Genomic DNA, 21,009 nt, shown 5'->3' with positions numbered 1-21,009 from the left:
TCCAGGTACCCGGTTATCCTTTTCCAACATACACATACATATAAGCACTTGTGGGATTTAATCTCTGGTGCACTAAGTCGAAAACCCCCACCATCGGTAAGCACTCAACCTCCCTTATTATATTAACTGTCAACCTTCCCCGCCCTCTGTGCCTTTTTTAATTTACTGGCACTTCTGCATCTTTATTACTTTGCCTTCCCACGACTTCGGATCACTTGTGCCCTTCTCTTATACCCATCTGACTGACTGTCACAGGGAACAAAGTGACAAAGTGAAAAGAACCTCTTAAAAAAAATATCAGAGCCTTTGTCTACAATGGCACCTTCTCACCGCCGTGGACCTTGGGTCCCTGAAGAGGATCAATTGCTACTTCAGTTGGTTCGGGAACAAGGCCCCAACAACTGGGTGCGCATTTCGCAGCACATGCACTACCGGTCTCCCAAGCAATGCCGGGAACGATTCCACCAGAATCTCAAGCCATCTTTGAACCGCGAGCCCATCTCCGCTGATGAGGGTCTGATGATTGAGCGGATGGTGAACGAAATGGGCAAGCGGTGGGCGGAAATTGCCCGAAGACTCGGCAATCGCAGCGACAACGCAGTAAAGAACTGGTGGAACGGCAGTATGAACCGCAAGAGGAGAGGCCTCCCCACTTCAAGCACCTCGCACATCTCACGCACTTTCAATGGTCGGATTGAAGCCCCATATGCGCGCGCCTCCGTGTCTTTGAGCAGCCCGATCAGCCGGTCTCGCTTTACTTCTATCTCGACCGATAGACCTCTTACATCCTGGTCGAGGCGGGACTCCACCTCGACCACTTCCCTGGACGGCCCTCGCCAATTGACGCCTATCTACACTCTCCCCGCTCTCAACCGCCCGGTCGACACCCCTTTGACCTCGCCTGCTTACTCGGAGGCTTCTCACACTCCCTCTCTTGAGCCACCATCCATGGTCTCAGACCACAACTCAGTTTCCTCCGCATCCCCTAGGACCATCTCATCGCCACAGCTCCTGCCATTCCCCGTGGACACCCGCCAACAATACGGCGAGTTCCGCAAGCAGAGTTCATTGGATGACGTCTACATCTATCCAACCCCGAAGAAGCTGGACACATTTGCCGATCTGCCCTTCAAATCCAGATGGGTTTCGGACAACCAGCCTTGGAACCAGCACTCAACCTCATTGTCACAGACCTGGCTTGTTGCCCCCGAAGAGTCCCGACCAGAGGCACCTAAAGCCGAATCCCCACGTGATTCGCGCATGGGTCTCAACAACCTGCTGAACTAATGACGATTCTTCGGTTTTGGAATGATCGTATGACTTCTTTCGCATACCTTTTTTTAGTCTTGATTTGCTTCATTTCGGATGATATCCTGGAAGCGTTCTGTATATGCTTGACCGACCCCTTGTCACTCTTTTGACCTTTGAATTTCTTTTTCCTTTGGTTTTTTTTTTTTTGTTTTTTGCATTTCCTTTGTATCTATATCATGTACATTTTGGATGATTTTGGTATATATCCACGGCGGGTCACGTGGTAATTTGGTGCCGCTTTGGTTTGGGACAAAAGCATGTTCGGAGAATTGTTGATTCTACGGTCATCGTTGGGTGGATGACTACTTGGATGGTTTAGAGAAAAGACGGAAGTGATGGACGGACTGTTTCCTTCTGCATGTGTATAGGTCTGTGTTTCCGGATACACGGTTGTATCCACTCTGTGTGTGCTTGGACTTTAATAATACCCCTGGCTGTTGATTGTTGGTTACAATGAATCTTATGATGCTTCTAATTCTTGTGTATGATATTGAGTCTTAATTGATCTTTTCCCTTCTGGAAGTCTTCTCCAGTCTTGCCGTACATTCTTGGATAGGCACGGCAGTTGGGTGGGATCCCCACCGTTAACCCTTCCAGCTGAACTCCCTTTTTGTGGCTGGCTGTCATCGGCATTCATCTACGACTGTTCCTCACGAGGAGGACGCAAGGGGGTCGGCCGAGTGACATCCGAAAACGAGCAGCGAGGGACGATATCATTTCTACAGAGAGAAAATCGAATAAAAATCATTCGGTATGAGACAGGAAATACCCCCCCCCCCCCACTCTGAAAAAGAAAAAAAAGAAAAAGAAAAAGAAAAAGAAAGAAAATAAAAAAAGAAAAGAAAAATTTCCACGCCAACATTTTGCATGCATACCACGCTCGGCTGGGAAGTTGCGATCGATAGATCAATTTCCAATCCAGCTGACGAGTTGTCATCCATCCCACCACGGATCCTTCCAGGCATGGCCCAAATGAATGGATAGAAAACCAGGACGGAGGATGGTTCATGCAAATCGCGTCTCGGTCCCAGGGCGCTTGGAAGCTCTCAATGGTTCACCATCCAAACTTTGACGTGCAGTAGGTTCCCATTAATTGGGGTCGCTTTTCGGACGATAGCTCTGTTGGAAGGTAAGATTCCTCTTGCCCAAAGTTTATGATGGCAATGGGCTTGAGCGTTGGTGGTGCTGTTCCCCCCCTTCCCTTTGACATCTCCCTGTGCATCATCGCCAACGGTTTCAGGAGGATCTACAATCTACACGCCTGCCGATGCTGCAGACTTGACCGAGAACCCTTCTACGTGGTGGTTGTATCCACTGGGTATGTCGGGATGCATGTACATCCTGTGCCTCGCAATCAATCTCTTACCTTGCCGGGTGTTCTCGACGTCCTTACCGAAATGGGATCTACATACATGTGCTCTCGGGCTAACATGACCGAGGGATTGGGTTACAATGCAGGAAACCAGATCCAGGAAAAAAGCAAACAAAGGCAAAGAACACCAAAAATTAATAGAATTCAAAAAATCAAACAGACACCAGCCACTCTGCGTGTGTGCCACCCTGGTCAGCTCGCCTCACTATCTCATTCTAGTTCTTTAGCCTCGACGGGCTGTGCGAATGGTAATCGAAGGATGACCTCAACACTCGACATCTTTTCCCTGTCTGACTTGCCACAGTGCCACCGAGAGATCGGTGTCCAAGCCACAACTAGCTTGGCTGGATTGCTGATCGGATGTATGTGTGATAGAATCATAATCACTGCGAGCGTGTCGATTTGGTACGTGTACGGATATAGTAGTACTCTGACCTACAGACATACATTCCCACTGTGCTCACTTCAGCCAGCCATTATTCCCCTCTTACACGTCTTTGCAAGATCGGGCAACCGAGCATGTTAATCATTGAACCCAAAATCACTCAGTTCCAAGTTTTTTTTCGATTTTTTTTTTAATTTCCGTGGAAGGTGGCTAATCTACAAGGCACATACATACCATACCTTCTCTCCGTCTTTGACACCTTACTGACATGACTCGCTCCGGTATTTTACTCGCATTTTTAACTTTAAATTATTGTCTTTAACGTTAATGCTCGAAATGGAATAATTGTGCTCCCAGCCGAAGCCCAGAAAATCCAAGCCAAATCCAAGCGCCATCCGGTGCCGAATTATCCAGCCGACTCAGGGACGAACAATGAGATTGTCGAATTACCTCCTCCACCCCTGGCGCGGACCAAGAGACGATCGCAGCACTGGAGCGACGATCGTTTTCCCATTGATTTGGAATACTCGTCGTTAGCGTCAGTTAGCGGACGATTAGTTTCCTCTCGCTCCCCTCGAACGTGACGCATTACCGATTCCGATCCGATCGTGATGATTCGATAGGGAGATTCAGCCGAGTGGAGAACCGTTGCAGCCACGAAAAAAATTCATGTTGGCGCTCGACTCCAAACCAACCAGGCCATTAGGGGGGGAATCCGCCCGAGATCAAATGAATGGATTGCGGATAACGTGCCCGACGACGAAACAAATTAAGATTCAATCTATTTATATGGCTCAATTAATCTCACCAAAGTGACAGCTGAAACCTCTTAACCTGGCTTTCTCCTGATCACCCGGAATTAATTAATATGAGAGAAGTATTTATATCCTGCTTCATCGGCAACCAGAAGAGAGGGAACCCTGGCCACTGATTGGCAGATCATGTCGGGCTTTAATAGGGCTTTAATATATTCCAGTGGAGACTCGACCTTTTTTCACGAGTGATTGGGTCGATACCCTTTTTTTCGGGGGAAAGTCTCCACACCTGGACTGACTGCGACCTAGCGTGACTAACGGGCCTGGATAGTATTGCGACTAGTCACTAGGTGCGTTGAGGTTGTTGAAGATAGAATACTACCGTGCAAAGACCATCTCGTCGAGCTACCGGAGCTCGAGCTACGCAGGTCCAGGTCCTTGCCGAGGGAGTAGCTTAGTGAGCTGCCGAGCTAACGCCCCGGAATGTAACATCCTGGGTCGTAGACTGTTGACCCAATTGGGCAATCTCAGCGATCCTCATCGCAGAGCCGACGGAGTCAGCCCATCCCAGTCTCGACAGTCATAATCAGTCCATAATGAATAACCAGGAGAAGCACTGCGTTTCACAACTCCGATTGACTCATCTCCCGAGATCCATATCTGCAGGGGAAAAAAAATTCTAATAATATCACCTTCCCAACGGGCCAAACGGAGTAGCAAACCACGGAAAGCTTCTCATGAGTACCGAATCGGACCCCCTGCGTTGACAGAACCAGAGAACCAAGAATGCAAAAAAATATAAATAAAGACAAAAAGGCCTGATCACATCTTCTCGGACAACGCTCATTGGCCCTCGACCGCAGTGATCTTCCCGTGGTCAGAGTTGCAGCCGACCCAGAACCAAGGGCCGGCTAGTCTGAGATATGAAACGGCCGCGTCGATGGCTGTCCGCGGGTAATCTGGAGTTTGATATTAAGGTGGGGGAGGTTCGCTAGCTAGAACGAGTCTGCTTACGGAGTAGCACTTGGAGTCGTCCTTACCACTACAGCTACTTTAGCGGGCGGAGGGGGAATGCATTCCTGATCCTACCTTGGAGCACTGACTATACTCTGTACGGTGGTGTATGCTGGGCCGGAATTAAAATCCGAGTCCCCCTTGTTTTCTTTTTCTCTCGATTTGATTTATTTCTTTTTTGTATTTTTCTTTTCTTAGTTTGTTTCTTTCCATTAATCTAACTAGATTTGACTACTCGGATCATGCTCGGCGTATTTAGTGATCAAGATTTTTACTATGTAGGACTACTTCTCTCAGCAGAGGATTGTAGCCACACCGCTGGAAATGCGGTGAGTTCTTAAATATTATGCACCGAATGGAAGAACAGGTTCTCGCTCTGTTCTCGATTTCATTGGTGTAAGGATTTTCCTCCCCGAGATGCACCGAAGCCAAGTCTCGGGACCAAAAAGGAAAAAACAAAGAGTAAAAAAATAGCTACCATGCTATCGGGTACAGCCGATCAATCACCAACCTAACCGAGAAGGACGTGCAGAACCAAATCAGAAATAAGAAATCAAAAGACGGGATAGAAAAATAAAATAAAATCAAATCAAATGGAATCAAGGTTCGAACATCCAGATCCCATTTTCCAGTCGAAGCTCGCACCCACTGCCGCGCTAAGGGATCCAATAACCTGGTATTCCGTCGTTTATCCTCTGGGAACGGGGAGGAGAAGTCGTTCCAGGAAGTAGGGATGGGTGGGCTTATTGGCTATCTATTTCCGCGGGCATGTATGTGTATATTTTTTTTTTTTTTCCCCTTTCTAGTTTATTCTCTTTCCATTCTATCGTGGTTCATTTAGAGAACCTGTATACAGAGAGGAGGAAGGACGGATCCACATCTTTTCTCAGTTCATCCGTTAGATGTCAAAAACATGCTAACTCGTGACTATTTAAATTTTAATACGCGGAACGGCGGAAACATGACAGGGGAAAATGCATATGCAACCTATCACTCCGCCTCGATAGGGAATTGACATTGTGATTCTGCATATGCATGCCCTGGTGCTGCATGCCTTGAAGGTGGACCCCAACTGCTCAACTGAGCTCAGAAGGCAGAGAAAAGAAAAAAAAAAAAAGAAAAAAAAGAGAAAAAAACTGTAGTCGATGGCAGCTGAGCCTGGTTGGTATGTGCTTTTTTGGGTAGCTTACTTGGAGTTGGAGTAGGTTTATGCTCTGCATTGTTAATACAAGGTAATTGGATTTCGAGCTTTGTGCACACACGGCGCTGTCCCCCTCCTGAAGCAAGGTGGATCTGCCCTGCTGCTTCTTTTTCTTTTTCTTTTTTTATTTGGCCTTGGACGGACCGGTTGATCGATTTCCCCTTGAGTCCTGCACGGAACGTTGAGATTCAAATTGTCCGGCCTTGTCATTGGTGGACGGAGGATCTCGGTGCTCTTGCTGATCGCTAGTCTACTCTGGGACTAGGGTACCCGCCTTACCGGTCCGCCCGTGATCGGCGGATTTTTTGGGAAGAAGGCAGAGCACGTCGCTGCAGGTTAGTACTGGCTGTATCGTACAGGGGTGTATACACCATACAGGGGAAGAGGGAGAAGGGTGACGGATACAGTACGGACAGACATATCGGTATGGTAACTCTGGGTTTCAGGGGTGGATAGATCTTGGGTTCAGCCTCACCTCTTCAACTATTTACTTCAGCGCCACAGCCCAAAGCTGATAGTCAAGCCACAACAACACCGCCACGCCAAGTTTCCAGATCGAGATATATCCCACGAAGCCCAAGCGCCGATCTATCTGCGAATTATTCCCCCTCCCCCCCTGTCAGGGATGGGAAAACGACAACGCGTGTCGCCCATTATGGAAACGAGCCTTGGTCGTACTACTAGCTGGTAGTATAGTCTATAGTGGTCGTAGTTAAGGATGCCGGTTACGAACCGACCGCTCCGCTATGGCCAGCATGAGGACAAGTCACCCCCCGCTCAGGGACCAATTCAGGCAATCCAACTGCGCTAAGCCATTTCGGGTGCCAAACAGCGAGAAAAGGATTTGTCATGGGCCCTAGGTATTACCGTAATCTTTGGGCTTATACGCGATACGCTAGTCAGCGTGCAGGCCAATCAGAGACCCCGGAGCCCCCATGGCCCAAGCACCTCCCTCCCCTTGCCAAGGGGTTCTTGCGAACCACGTGGGGCCTTGTCAGATACCAGCCGTTGCGGTCCTGTTTCCCGACCGTCGGTATTACAGTACGAGTGTATTGAAGTACTGTGTATGGTGACGGTAATCGGTTTCGTTGTTCTTTTGTATGTATCTATATACATACAGCCATACAGCCATTACATACTGTACATACATACATACTATACGCTAGCCAGTACATACTACCTACCTGGAGGAAGGGAGCAGGACTTACCATCAACGGGTGTACCGATGCATTGCAGCTGAGACTTTTCCAATGACTTCCTGCACTTCCTCGGAGTTAATTCCCGAGGAAAGATGCCTCTCTCTGGTCCCCTTCCCCCCCCCTTTTTGGGGTTACTCAGGTGGTGTGGTCAATTCGGCGACCAGATAATTCGGAGATGCCGACGTTCTGATATGAGACATGGCCAGCAAGCAGCAGGAGAGATCATCCCTCCCGGGCCCTATCAGTATCAGAACCAGGGGTTCAACCACGATGCAGAATTGTTACTCAACGGTGGTGTGCACCATCCACGCAAACACCAATACATTGCAAATACATTCCCTGCTGATCGGTCTTTAACTGCCAGGTACTATGGCCATGGTCTCCACAGATTGCATCAGCTAGCTGGATTGCACTAAGTTGATGCGAATCCAGAGATCAACAACAACAACCACCGTTATCAAAATCACATGAAAAAAGAAAAGAAAAAAAGTCTGCTCGGGGCATAAGGAACTAATATCCGCACCTTATGGACTCGAGGCTTTAGAAATGACAAATCCGGAGACGTTCGGTCGCCGTGTGCTTTTCTCCGCGTATGGCAGACCACCACGCCTCGATCACTCACACGGGGATCAGAAACAACGCGGCTTGCTCCTTGCCTCCTCCTCCCCGATCGGGAACTGGATCTCTGTGCCTGATCAAGTGTCGTCATCCATGCTGCTTCCCCGGTTAGGGTTATGCGGCCAATTTGTCATGGTGTTGTGAGCTCGCCTGCACTGTCGGTCGGATTGCCGAGTCCGCTTGACAGTCGACAGGCATGAGGCAGATGGCATGCACTCTGTCATGTGCAGTCCCAAAGAAACGAGTGCATGTCCGCTGGGGAATATGATAGAATAGGGGAACTTCGACGACGCCATGCTTCACTCAGGGGGAAAAGGCAGGTTGAAAAGTCACTCTGTTGTACCAGCGGTGAACGCTTTGCTATTAATAACACTCGCTTTCTCTCGCGCTGTGTGTGTGTGTGTGTGTGTGTGTGTGTGTGCGCATTTCACGACGTCCGAAGACTAAAACATGGCCACAGATGTGCGGAGGATTCCTGAGGCATGCGCGCCATTGCCTTTTGGCCTGGGGCTACCGTTTGGAAGAACAAGTGTTCCCTGCTGGCCTGATTCGGAATGTTACCAGACCCAGAGCATTCGAAATCAGGCTGGTGGCCTGCGAGCAATGATTGCAGCATGCGTTGTCTTACCTTGTTTATCGATCTGCTCCCTGCAGATTGCCGTTACCCGACTTCTGCAGGCTTTTCCCTTGTCTGTCCGGGGAATTGGAGGTATCAGGTGGCCCCGGATTGGGATGGTTGTACTACAGTGGTACGAATTGTCTGGGTTAGAAGTCGATCGATTTATGCTGAATTGGGTGGGCACTTCAAGCTGGCCTTGAGAACCATCCCAGGTGAATTCATGGTAGGGTGTCTATTCATCGGATACACATTATTCATTCTCGATAAAGGTGATGTGGTAAATAGCTGTAGACTTTCACTAGATCCTCTATCTGGGAATGTATATCTGTATTAGTATATAAATACCTACTCTAATTATAAAACCCATCCTGATCCCACTCCATCCACCGCAATAATCCTATCAGGACCTAAAAGACATCGGCTCTATCAACATCCTTAAGACCAACCAGCAGCCACTCATAGAGCGCTGACTTAGAACAATCTTCGCCCTCAGGACTCCCAAATAGATACACCCCGGTTCCACGTCCCCGGCCACAGCCCAACTAACTGGACTAGGTGCAATGCAGCAGTTGGAGAAGTGGATGGGATACGCTGCAGGAAATCCCTTACTGCCTTGAAAAGGAACTGTAAAGGCCAACTTCCAACAAGATGTATCGGTTGTGTGAAGATCTTTATTTCTTAAACATGCCTACTCTACCATCCCTGCTACGATATATTGCGGGACAATTACCGACAGAGGAGCAATTGTCCCATATTACTCTGTCTGGAATACATACTTCTAGAGGAGATGTCTCGTACCAACGCTCCTGTCTCGCAGAGCACTGAGTGATCTGGCTGAGATAGTGCTGGCTTTCTAACGCCTAGAAGGTCACGCGCTGGTGGTTTGATTACCTGGAGGGGAGAACTCTGATAACTCTCCTCTTCTACGACTGGGGCTGCTAGAGATGCAATGGAATATACATGTGCTTGATGGTATAGCACTAACGCAGCACGCGCCTGATGACGATGCTCTTCATGATTATATGAAGCTCAACAATCCCGAACCGTGGAGAAAAGCACAGCTTTCAGCCATCTGCAAATGAGATGCATCTGTTCTGTTCTATAGTCACTAAAACTCACGCCCTTCTGCGTCCATGTCCCTGCGCCTGAGCCGCGGTTCTCATCGTCAAGGCGATGCTGCTTCCGGCCGATTTTCTTTAGGTGTTATCCTGCCTGGAGTTTTCAGTGGCACATGTGGCAATTGTCACTACATAATAGTGGATCTGGATGTTAGCATAGCGGTAGTAAATGATCGGCCTGCATCAGGAGCACAGCATTACGGATATCATCACGGCCCATTTCACCACTATCACTATATGTCCGTGTACAGGGTTAACATACTATCTTCCCTTACTCCAGTGCGCATGGGTATCAAAACCCATCCCCTGACTAGGTCCCGGTTGCGAGAAAACCTCTGGCCGAGTCAGTGTCGTTTGCAAAGAATGCACGCATGGCTAGAGCTATTGTTTTAGGGAAGAGGTAGCAACTGGGCCGTACAAGTTCCGGCAATATAAGGTCATCGAATGTCTGAAATCGCGGTGCAATACAGGTCTCGTGGCCTTTATATCCACATTACAGACACGAAAAAGGAGAGGCCGTATGTACTCCCAGGTCATGACAGCTGCACTGGAGGCGACTGGACTGCCATGTTATCGCAAAAGAAGATGAGCAAGTACGTGATACTATGCTGTTGGCTTAGATGGAACATGGACAAGCATAGTTGATACGTGTGTCTTTGGTTTGAGGCAGACCTTCTCAACTTCGGTTTAACGATAACAGCAAATGGAATACCTCTCTGTGGAACTTGTCACACAGAGTTCGGCCGAGCTTATAACCCAGGTTTTATCTTTATACCCACCGACCTACCGTATTTATTGACGTTGAATTTGAGGATAGAGAGCGGAAGTCGACCGGCGATGTTCTCCCTCGGTAGGTCCCAACGAATTTCATGCACAGGGACCATTTGATAAAGGAGAAGAAGATACCACATGGGACAATAAGTCGACTATACCGACCAATTCTCCTGAAAGTATACCTACTCCAGAACATTATCTCCTTTCCTACTACTCCCCGAGATAAAGATTAGCATCTTAGAGCGGACTTCTACTTCCCTTTCATTTATAAGGGATTTCCCCTTACGTTATTATTTATTAAAGAGACAATCGACATCACGCTTGAGCTATTAAAGCCGAGACCAGGAGTACAGAATTAAAGGAGGCTCTTGAGAAAATTTGGAAAAACGGATGACTCCATGCAGAGAATTCAGATGATGATGTACACTCTGTATGCGCAAGCCAAAACCATCACACTAATATTTAACCTCTGAGTTACAGACGTCGCTGTATCGGAGGGCCTATCGACATGTTTTGTACTGAATCCAATTACACTCAAGGGCACTGAGATGTCTCTGCAGGTGGCCTTCGAGCCAGTCTATGCTCGCGTGAAAACGATAACACCCGGCTGCGATTTCGTGGCACAAAAATGAGGTACCACCATGCCAGACGTGGCCGTGATAAACCACAATAGCCTACTGCGTATAGTAGGGGAGTTGAAAACACCGTGGATTGACAAGCATGATCTCGAAGGTGACTACAGAAGGAAATATCCTCTGCGATGGCTCAGAACAATGGTTCACCCCCTCCAAATAGAATCTTGTCATTTTCATGGACATCATTATGGATACCCAAGTCGTCCATGATATTGTATCGAACCAGTTTCACAATCGTGTCAGACGCTGATATCCGGCAGGCTCTTCTCCACCGTTTCCAGTGTGGCCATTACCTGCCGTTTATTCCATACTGGAATAGAACTAACATCGTCGAGGAACCATGGATCTATATCTGCGTCTGATCGCCAAGGGGTCGATTCAAAATGGCGCATGACCATCAAGATCAATCATTTCCCTAAAACGCTCAAAGGAAAACATGTTGAAGGTAATGAAAGATACGATATGAATTCACCCCTAAACTCGAACCAGGGACATGCTACTAAATCGATAGGGCCTACGAGATCAGAAGATGAGGTGCTCTTTATTCTTATGGTTATCTGTGGGATAAGCTATTCGAAGGCAGCACCAGCCTATATAAATGCGCCCTAAGACTAGAGCCCCCTTTATCAAGCTTATCGACGTGCCTGGTAAATTAGCTCGAGTTTCAGAGGTTCTTCTTCCCTCGTCAACGGTCGTTTCGAATTAGTTCGACAATCACGAGCTTATAGTTCATACTCAACCGGCTTACTTACTCTCGAAGGCGTATATCTACTACCCTATCTTCGTTTTCTTTTCCGCGTTTGCCATGGCTGCTGTGCTGGATACCTCGATCATATGGTGTATCTCAGCCGCGCAACAGATCTTACGAGGTACAATACTTACTATGCACCATATTGATAGTTGTGTGTACCATTCGGGTCTCTCTCATATTGAGAGGGCAAATCTTATAAAAGAATGTACCATAGATAGGTCTAAACTGACGGTGTTGGTCTGTTCATATTACGTTACATTGCAGGCGCCAACCTACAAAACCAATGCCGAAATGTACACCTGACTTTCTGGCGCCCAGTGCAAAGCCCCCAGTACACGTGGTGGAAGATAGCACAAGGCAAAGATGGCAATAGAGTGCCACTGGGGCCACTGCACTTGTGAAACAAGCTATGGGAAAAGTAATCCGAGCTGGTTTGCCAGGCCCTTCGCGGCGACAGATACACCCTTTCCAAAGGGGAGAGTGCATACATTTCCGTGAACCACGGTTCTATTAACCAAGTCAAGGAAGACGAGGTCAAGGTCCAGCCGCAAAAACTGAAGCCAGCAAAAAGCTCTCTGAGCACTAGAGTGAGGAGAACTTGGGGGCAAGTTCTGCCTTCAACCTACGTGTATCATCATGATGTACTCTGGGATACGCTTTAACCGGCGGGATTAGGTATACGTACATGCAAGAGAAGAGAGCTTCCACTCCGTCTCTCGCATCTGCCCCTTTGCTTCGCAGACGAGAGTTGACCGTTCATTTCTTGTTTTGCCAATATACACTACCAAAGGCTCTCTCTCACTCTGCCACTTTCATTATTATACTATGTCTCTTCGACTATTGTGCACGACCTCTGAGGCTCAGCACGCCTTGCCTTTGAACCCGTCGGCGTGTCCGAGGACAAGAACATCCCTTACAATGCGGTTCTGGTGGCTACCTCTACTCCCCGCAGGTGGCCATGGTGGTTTCCTCCGTCCCCTCCCATCAGACCTGAAGGCAAGCTCCCGCAATGCCAAGTTGTGGAACTGCGACACGGACGAACCCATCTACTCTGGCCAACTCACGACGATAAGGACCCGGGATCTGGAGAGGTGATTCCCCTCCCATCATTCTCTCCTTTATCCTGTACCAGGACATGGGAGACTGCTGTTGTCACTCCCGGAAAGAGGACAAGCAATGCTCACAAAAAGCCATATCACCTGCAGCCATCGCTGGATCGCCTTTCATGAGTCGAACTTACGCGCAGAACCGTGTTTGGAACTGGCTAAATACTATTGTCCCGGTGCCCGACAGTTCATTATCCAAGCAGTTATGTAAGTGTTTTAAGACTGGATAACTATAAATATATCTATAACAAATGCGCGAGATAGATCTTGAATAGAGATCGAATAGTATGTTGTTAAACGATCTTCGTGGCTTCCATACTCCGACGAGATAGATGATGAACTCCAGGCCAATACAATACACCCTTCATTGCTTCTATTGAGGAAACACAGTAGTCTTCAGGGGGGATATGGACTACCCTGGCAGTGATGACTTATTTTGCGTCGCGCTGGAATGGGACAATATCAAGGGTGTGTCGGCGTATAAAGGGAGTACCACTACAACAGGAATAGGAAGCATTTGAAGATATGAACGCAACTCTCAACTTGAAGACTGAGAGTGATCTCGATTCAGGCCATCTATCAGTTAAACCACTCCTGTCGCACTGCCCACATTCAAGCCACTCAACGCCTATCCATGAAAGATCGTAGTCATAATTCCAAACAATAAACCCAACTCAGCTGCTAGCCTAGATCATCCAGCAGATGGGGAACTTCATCATTGATCCATACCCTAAGACATCCAACGCCAGCATGCACAGGGGGTGGTATCCCTATAAACAATTACATCGAAATAACAAACACCAAACTGTGAAATATAGCTCACATAGGTATAACATAGGTCACACGCCTATGGGGGAAATCAAAAAACAAATAGGGTAATAAGAAAAACAAGCAAACACACAAAAACAAACGCTGAAGGGGTATATTCCGAAGCGCATTTCATAACCATATATCTCCTTCTTTGCCATCCACCCATCGTTGCCAAACTTGTTCGTAAGCATCTTCCAGATCGTGCACCCAACGCTTAGTATCAAACAGTTTGCTTTTCCATCTTTCTTGAAACAACATTCTCCGGAGATCAGGCAACCTGCCTCTTGCTCGGCCCTCACTGCCAGGCTCATATTTCAAGCTTAGGCATAACCGGATGGCCTTTTCTTCATAATCCTCATCGGATGTGGCAATCAACTCTTCGCGAGCTCTTTGGCCATCGGGGGTATCGGGTAAGGCGCTACTGAGGATGCTGCTCGCCATACGAGAGCACATCTTATATTTGTAGCGAGGAAGGGTCAGGAGAGGTGTACCACTCCACAGGACATCCGTCGCGGTCGTGTGTGCGTTACACTCGGGAGTGTCCAGGAAGAGATCCAATATTTTGCCCGCGAGATGTGGGTGTTCTTGGGCGCAACGTCAGTGAATATGATGCGAGAGGCAGTTTCCTCTCCCGCCCAAGCAACGGCGGTTTCCTTGAGGTTCTGTTCACCAAGGTCCGGGAAGCGAAGTAGCCATAGTACGGCATTAGGAATCCGTGCCAGTATACGGAGCCACGTACGGAACGTAGTGGGCTCGATCTATGTAGGATGTTAGTTTGTCTCTATGTTATCGCCGTTTTAAGTGCCTATGAGGTCTTACCTTATATAACTGGTTGAAGTTGCCCAGGATAATGGCATCATCGCGAAGATTGGGGAACAGCTCCTTCCTCATACGCCATCGCTTCTCTCGTTCCTGCTCCCAAGCGAGCCGTAGGTCCTGGGAGTCGGGTGCGCTTTGTCGATGATCACAACAGAAGAACGTGGCCCTGGTGAAAACTATCTTTTCGCCATAAACCCAATCTTCCTGGTCCTCTCCATGGTTCTCCTCAAGCACTCGGTCTTCGATGCTAAGATTACGCCCTCCTGGGGAAAGGGTCTCTTGGGGGATCGAGATCGTGTCGGAAAGAATGTAGTCACACCACTCAGCACCCAGCGTCCCTGCAAAGCCCATGAAGGACATGTGAATTGGGGCAGGCCGTGCAGCAAAAACCTCATTCCGTGCACCACGCGTGTAACCGTTTAAGTTGATGAGTATATGGATGCCATCCGCGACGATCTGCTTTACTAACCGGTCGACAGACCATCCACTAGCATCGTGAAACACCGGTGCTTCCTTTTCAATCTGCTGACGATGGATCGACTTATCACTTGCTGTAGTGGCATAACAGTAGGCCTTTACTCTTGACGGGTTATGCAATCCGAATACGGACTGCATAAGATGCGCAAGAGGATGATTATTGAAGTCCGACGATACATATCCAACTTTGAGATATGGGTTTGGTGGAGCCGGGGGCTGATACACCGTAGCTGGCAGCCATGGAGAGCGAAGGGTTGCACAGGATATGCGAAGCCCATTACGCTGTGAGATCTGCCGGATTTGTTTCGCAGAAAGTGGACACGTGAAGGTATGGAAAGGTAGCACTGTGGGAGCATTGGGAGCAGACAACCCAGGAGGAAGCTGTGGTCTGCGATATTTAGAGAGGGGATATTCTTTCTGATGGACATAAAGGTCCTGATACCACTGCCATGTGATCGCTCGTATTGCGCGCTCAACGAGTTTGACGATTCTCGAGCCTTCCCATTTCTGCCCCGCCCATGACTGGAGAATAGCATTGAGTGATCCAGATGCAAACCGTCGGCTGTCCAATGCAGGAACCAGCTGCGCGCACAGTTGCTCAATTGTGTTGGGAGTCAGCAGGCCACGGCCCCAGGTTTCGCCTTCCTTAAGCTGCCGATCGACAATATCAACGACGCGCTTAATCCAACCAGCGCCGGTGTCAATACTGTAAGCGTCTCGAAGCATCCCTTGCTCATTAACATGCCACCGATCCCGGAAGCCATGTCCGTTGGCAACACCACCTCGGCCGACCCAGTTGCAGACAGAATTAAGAGCATTGGCTAGTCCGCAGACTGCCTCTGCGAATTCCGGATTTACTTTGACAGCACGCTTGTAATATGTGATGGCCTCATTGACACGACCGGCATCTTTGACTGCATTCGCGAGATTCGCCAGAGCAATGTCAAAATTGTTATCACACTGGACAGCCTGTTCATACATTCGAATAGCAGCCTGAAGTTGGCCTATATCTTTGAGTAGGCTGCCAAGATTCGTATAAAGGTGAGCATGTCGAGAGTCGAGATGTAACCCGTAGTTATAATATGCCAGGGCCAGAGACACTCCACTGCCAAAGACCACACCAGGTATTTCGGGATGTTGCATCTCACCACTAGAACGAGGTAGCCCTTTAGCTGCGTTATTTTGGATGCCGGCAAGCAAAATTCCAACATTGTTTGCGGTTGACGGGCTCGGTTGGAGAGAAAGCGAAAGGTAGTAGAGCGCCAGTATATCCCGAACTCCTGGAGCAGCTCTGGGCACGCCCCCAGTGGAGATACTGGACATTCCATCCTGGTATATCTTCGCCAGGGAGAGTAAGGAGTTGCTTGTGGTGGATATGGCCGCTTTCCTTGCCAGACCTTCGCCAACAAATTTGATGCCGGGGGGCGTCCCACATGAAGGGAAAACCAGTTTGGAGGTTTGCAGAGCCTTGTCCGGATAAAGAAGAATGGTTTCATTCGAGCTATGCTGTTCTGATGGGGCAGGATAGTCATGCCGCGATCCGTACGAAAACGCTGCAAATATCTGCTTTATTAAGTTTTGGATGCCGTGTCGTCTTCTGCCGGCGGCGATCAGGATTGCATCTTCGAACGCCACCGCAGCTCCGGCATTATCACCCAGTGCATATAACATATTACCTTTAGCATGGACAAGAGCCAGCATCCTACCGTTGTCGCAGCCTGGGATAGCATAACCGCTTGTCCCAAAGCCAGTGGAGCCGGCTTCTGCAGACCGCTTATTAGTGAAAACCGATCTGTTCAGGTCATCATCGTAATCGAACGATGCTTTCTCGTATGAGCCGAGATCCGACGTACTCGAGGCACCACTTTCTGCGTCACTCTCCGTCTCGCTAGCATGCTCATCGGCAGTGAAGCAGTCCCCATTCTTTGGAAAGCGAAGTGACTTCTGCACAAATTCGATGATGTTGACGGCTTCCTTTCCGCGATGGCTGCTACACAGGAGACCAATGAGATGCTCTACAGCCTCGAAGAAACTGGGGCGTAGTTTCACAGCACGTAGCCAATGGTTTAGTGCCTCCTCTCGACGGTCGAGTGCCAAAAGAGTGGCAGCAAGATTCGATATCGCCTCCACATGCTGCGGGTCTCGAGAAATGATTCGTAAATACCATCTCATAGCTTTTGGATAGTCGCCCAGACCATAGGCAAGACAGCCACCAAGCAGCATACCGTCGATCCATTCCCAACCACTCTCACTACATAGTGGAGAAAGCATGTCTAAAGCGGCGCGAGCATTTGCTAACGGTGAATTCTCGTTGCCAAAAGGTGCAGCAGGAAAGGGGGAAACCACTGGAACTGTGAAGCGGCCTGTGTGGCGTAGCCTGTCGAGCATTTGCGTGTCACTCTGCTGTTGAAAATGGTTAAGCGAAGGCCGATTCCGATGCTGCTGAGTCTGAAAGCCTGAATGGCTGTCAGTCTGCGGGGTATGATTGATAATGTTTTTCGTTCGGTGATCATATTGGCTCGATGGATAGCTTTTATGGCGCCCAATTTCCGGTGGGTTTACTTGAGAAAAGTCCAATCCTGGCTGCCGTGGTGGTTTGGGGTATATGCTAGGTTTCAAAAACCGCTGGCTTTGAGGATCACCACCTGCATTAGAAATGCTATTCCGTCGAGCCTGGTGAATCGAAGCTAAGAGATCGACATAAACACCATGAGCCCATGACAAGACTTTCTCTTTGAACTCCACATTGACTGCGCGAGAATTAGCTGTAGTACCTGTGCCCTGAAAACCATGCCCACTAGAGGCGCCCGGCCATGGTGTGTAGGCTTCGTTTCCAGGCTGACGTGATGAGAAGGCAGAACCTGGATTGCTTGGACGCGTATGGTACGGTAATGTGCGTTGAGAAGTATCGAGGGCTTTCTGATCCGAGTGACGCGGGGGGAAGTTGTTCTTCACGGAAGGGCCGTGACTGATGATTCCTACAGGCGTTGCGCTCCAGTTGGAACCTAGATCTGTGTGACTGCCTGATGGTACTGGATTATGGTTGAACGGCCGCTGCCCTGCATCGAAGAACTGAAGACCCGAGGGGTTGACTTGTTTTGCGAACGAATTAGGGGAGTTGTACCGGGGCTCTCGAAAGGCTGCTGGACGATATGGAATATATACACCATCGGGCCAATATGGACCATATGGCCCCGTACCTGCCGATGCTGTAGGACCGAGGCACGGCTGAAGAGTCGCAGGTAAAACCGTTGGAACATAGGCGCCATTATGCCAGTAGAATCTCTGCTGGGATCCCGGCATCGGAAGTGATTGGTTAAGCATCGAGTCTATTCCCGGCACGTAATTCAACGAACGAACCCAGCTTGCCCCATTCACACCCTGGACCATCTCCCCGGGAGCTGCGTTGGTCCTACCCGACTCATTTTTGTACACAGGCGGAAAGTTCACCGGTTTCGCTTGGGAGGGCTGTTCTAAAGAGAGCTGCGGCCAGGTGTCCATGGGAAAGCCCGTTTGAGGAGTTACCATCTGACCTGATTCTAGAGGCGAAACGAGAATATGCTTGGATGCCGGGGGCTGAATCGTTGTATCCCCGGGCGTCCCATCGTAACCAGCCGCAAGAGTCCCATTCGGTGTCTTCCTCCTCAGTGCATGCTCTCCAGGATTCTTCGGGCTGAGTACCATGCCAGTCGTGTCGTGAACATCAAGGCGCTGCACTGGATGATATTGTAGTCGAGTGCGGGGAACCGAGTGGAAAGAGAACTTGTTCATGTCATTGTGAGGAAGCGTGGCGGCGAAGGGCGTCGTGTCAAAGTCGTAATTACCATCAACTGGGTCAGCCCCGTGATAATGATGATTCATATGATGTGGTTGAACTGGCGGGAAAGGTGCTACTGAGGGCAACATCTTGGCCCTTAATGGCGGAGACACCTTGTCCCACCGTGGTATAACAAAGACTATACAAAAAGTATCCAGGAAGAGGGAGTCCGGGATATCAAAAAGAATAACGGTCACAAAAAAAATGATAGTAAATGGTCGAGATCGTCGGTCCAGGGTACTGCCAGAGATCACGAGCGGTCAATAGTGGAGTCAGGTACATTCAATCTTGCTGGGATTTTCAACAAGCATCCTCCTTGAAACGTTTTCTACACCTCATCCTGGACATGAGCCGGCTCACTAGACATTCAGCGAAGCCCCCCACGGCTTGTCTCCGGATTCGACATGAACACTGGTTGGGCTGACCGTCGAAAGGACACGAGCGAACGTCGAGAGCTAATAGGACGAGGGATGAAGCAAGAGAATGTAGGCCGTGTCAAGAATACCATCCACGGATTCCAGAAGATAGAAAAGCCACGCAGGCGATTTGGTTTCCACGGCGTTATTTGCTGTGTGATTCTTTGGGAGATGGACCGGCAATGCAAGGGAGGAAAGGGATTCAAGAGTCACAGCCCTAGTCGATCTCGCAAGAGTACCCCCACTGACGCAGGCGTCCGCAAGTACGCGATCAATCACTTGGAAATACCACGCTTGGCAGCAATGCTGTACTCAGCGCGCTGACGAGAAAGGAAGGGGGGAAAACAGATTAAAAATCAGAACGCAGAAAGAAAATAAAATAAAATGGAAATCGACTATTAAAGACGGCGGAGTCCGAATCACAGGAGGAATAGTGTAGCGGAAAGGTTGAGCATGGCACCACTAGCTGATAGTCAAGGGGAGTGGTTCTCTTGCTTTTCTCACGCTTTAGGTCTATTGTCCTTCTTGGCTCCGGTGATTGCCGTGGACCTGAAATGATTAATTATTACGATTGGCCTAAGCAGGGAAAGGGGAAACAAAAAGGAAAGAAAAAAAGGTGCCTAAGATCCAAGGCGACAGCGGACGCAGGGAGTTTTTGAGGCGGAGAACATCCAACGGCCGGCGGAGAGGCACAGAACCATAAAAGTGCGAGAGAGAAAAGAGATTGGAAGGATGTCCGGGTCTGGGGTAATAAAGGATGGTAAGAAAAATGGACCAGTCAAAACTCGTATTGACCCGACCAGAAGGTGAAGGACCATCAAAGAAGGTCGAGAGGGGGGAAGATCAGGTCGCAGAAGGAGAGGAAAATTTTAGAATCATGATGGACAGAGATGAAGCGGGATGTCCCATCATGACAGAGCGGAGCTTCACAAACGAAAGCAGTGGACAACGACACTCTGAAGCTCCCGTTTCGTCTTAGGGGGGTTCCTTTTTTGGGGTGGGGGAAGGAGCCAGTGCAAGTGAATGGAGCAGCGGAAGTGGAGCCAATGGAGTCGACCTGGTGGAGTCCCCATTACTGGGTTGGGATGGAAGTGGGCTTGGGCGCCTTAACACCATGATTATGTGGCTTGTACCCTCCAGATGATTATTTTCATTGGCTTGCGATTTCTTTTTCCTTTCCTTTTCGTTTTATTTGCTTTTTATTTGCCTTTTTCTTGTTTCTCTCTTCAATATATCTCCCGGGTTTTGTCTGATGGTGTCACTCTGGATATATAAATATATCTATGTATAATTTTGGCGGAATTCAAACAAATAAAAAAGAGTCCCCCAGGTATCATAACCCCTACGTCAGTGACCCAAAAAGAAGAGAAGGAAAAAAAAATCTCCACTATACCAGGGAGGGGAAACAAAGAATTAAAATCATTAGAAAATCCCCACCTAATCAAACACGATAATCCATCACATCCCAGTCCCACCCGTGCGATCCAACGGCTAGGATGGACCAGGCGCTAGCCTCCTGGGCGCAGGAGCAAATCCAGGTCTGTTCAACGTCAGTGGACCACCGTCCAAGGCCCCCGGTCTCCGGTGGCGCCCGCAGTTGATCAAGCCTCTGGGTATGAGAGGGTTTGCTTAGAGACGGCGGAAGGGCGATCTGGCACTTTCGGTGGGCTGAGTGGAGTCGCTGACTTCCTGTGAGTAGTATGTCCGTGTTGGTGACCTGCAATGCAAGCTGGCCTTTGGCATGCACCGGTGGAATATTCTAATGATTTCCCTGTTTGAAGAGGACAAAAGATAATAAATTAAATTGAGGAA

General features: G+C 48.9%; 2 protein-coding genes across 2 annotated transcripts; one reads left to right on the top strand and one right to left on the bottom strand.

The window, feature by feature from the left end:
- Nucleotides 1-315: 315 nt before the first annotated feature.
- flbD (putative MYB family conidiophore development protein FlbD) lies at nt 316-1,287 on the top strand (the record flags this gene model as incomplete). Its single annotated transcript, XM_015557031.1, has 1 exon — nt 316-1,287. The coding sequence occupies one exon, from the start codon at nt 316-318 to the stop codon at nt 1,285-1,287; it is 972 nt and encodes a 323-aa protein (XP_015401924.1).
- A 12,510-nt stretch (nt 1,288-13,797) lies between these two features.
- ANOM_011774 (UDP-N-acetylglucosaminyltransferase) lies at nt 13,798-18,870 on the bottom strand (the record flags this gene model as incomplete). Its single annotated transcript, XM_015557030.1, has 3 exons — nt 13,798-14,252; nt 14,339-14,426; nt 14,488-18,870. The coding sequence occupies 3 exons, from the start codon at nt 18,868-18,870 to the stop codon at nt 13,798-13,800; spliced, it is 4,926 nt and encodes a 1,641-aa protein (XP_015401925.1).
- Nucleotides 18,871-21,009: the final 2,139 nt, after the last annotated feature.

This window comes from Aspergillus nomiae (genome assembly GCF_001204775.2).
Source record: "Aspergillus nomiae NRRL 13137 chromosome Unknown contig00509, whole genome shotgun sequence".
In the NCBI taxonomy this organism is placed as follows: Eukaryota; Fungi; Ascomycota; class Eurotiomycetes; order Eurotiales; family Aspergillaceae; genus Aspergillus; species Aspergillus nomiae.
This window is presented reverse-complemented; position numbering and strand designations above follow the sequence as displayed.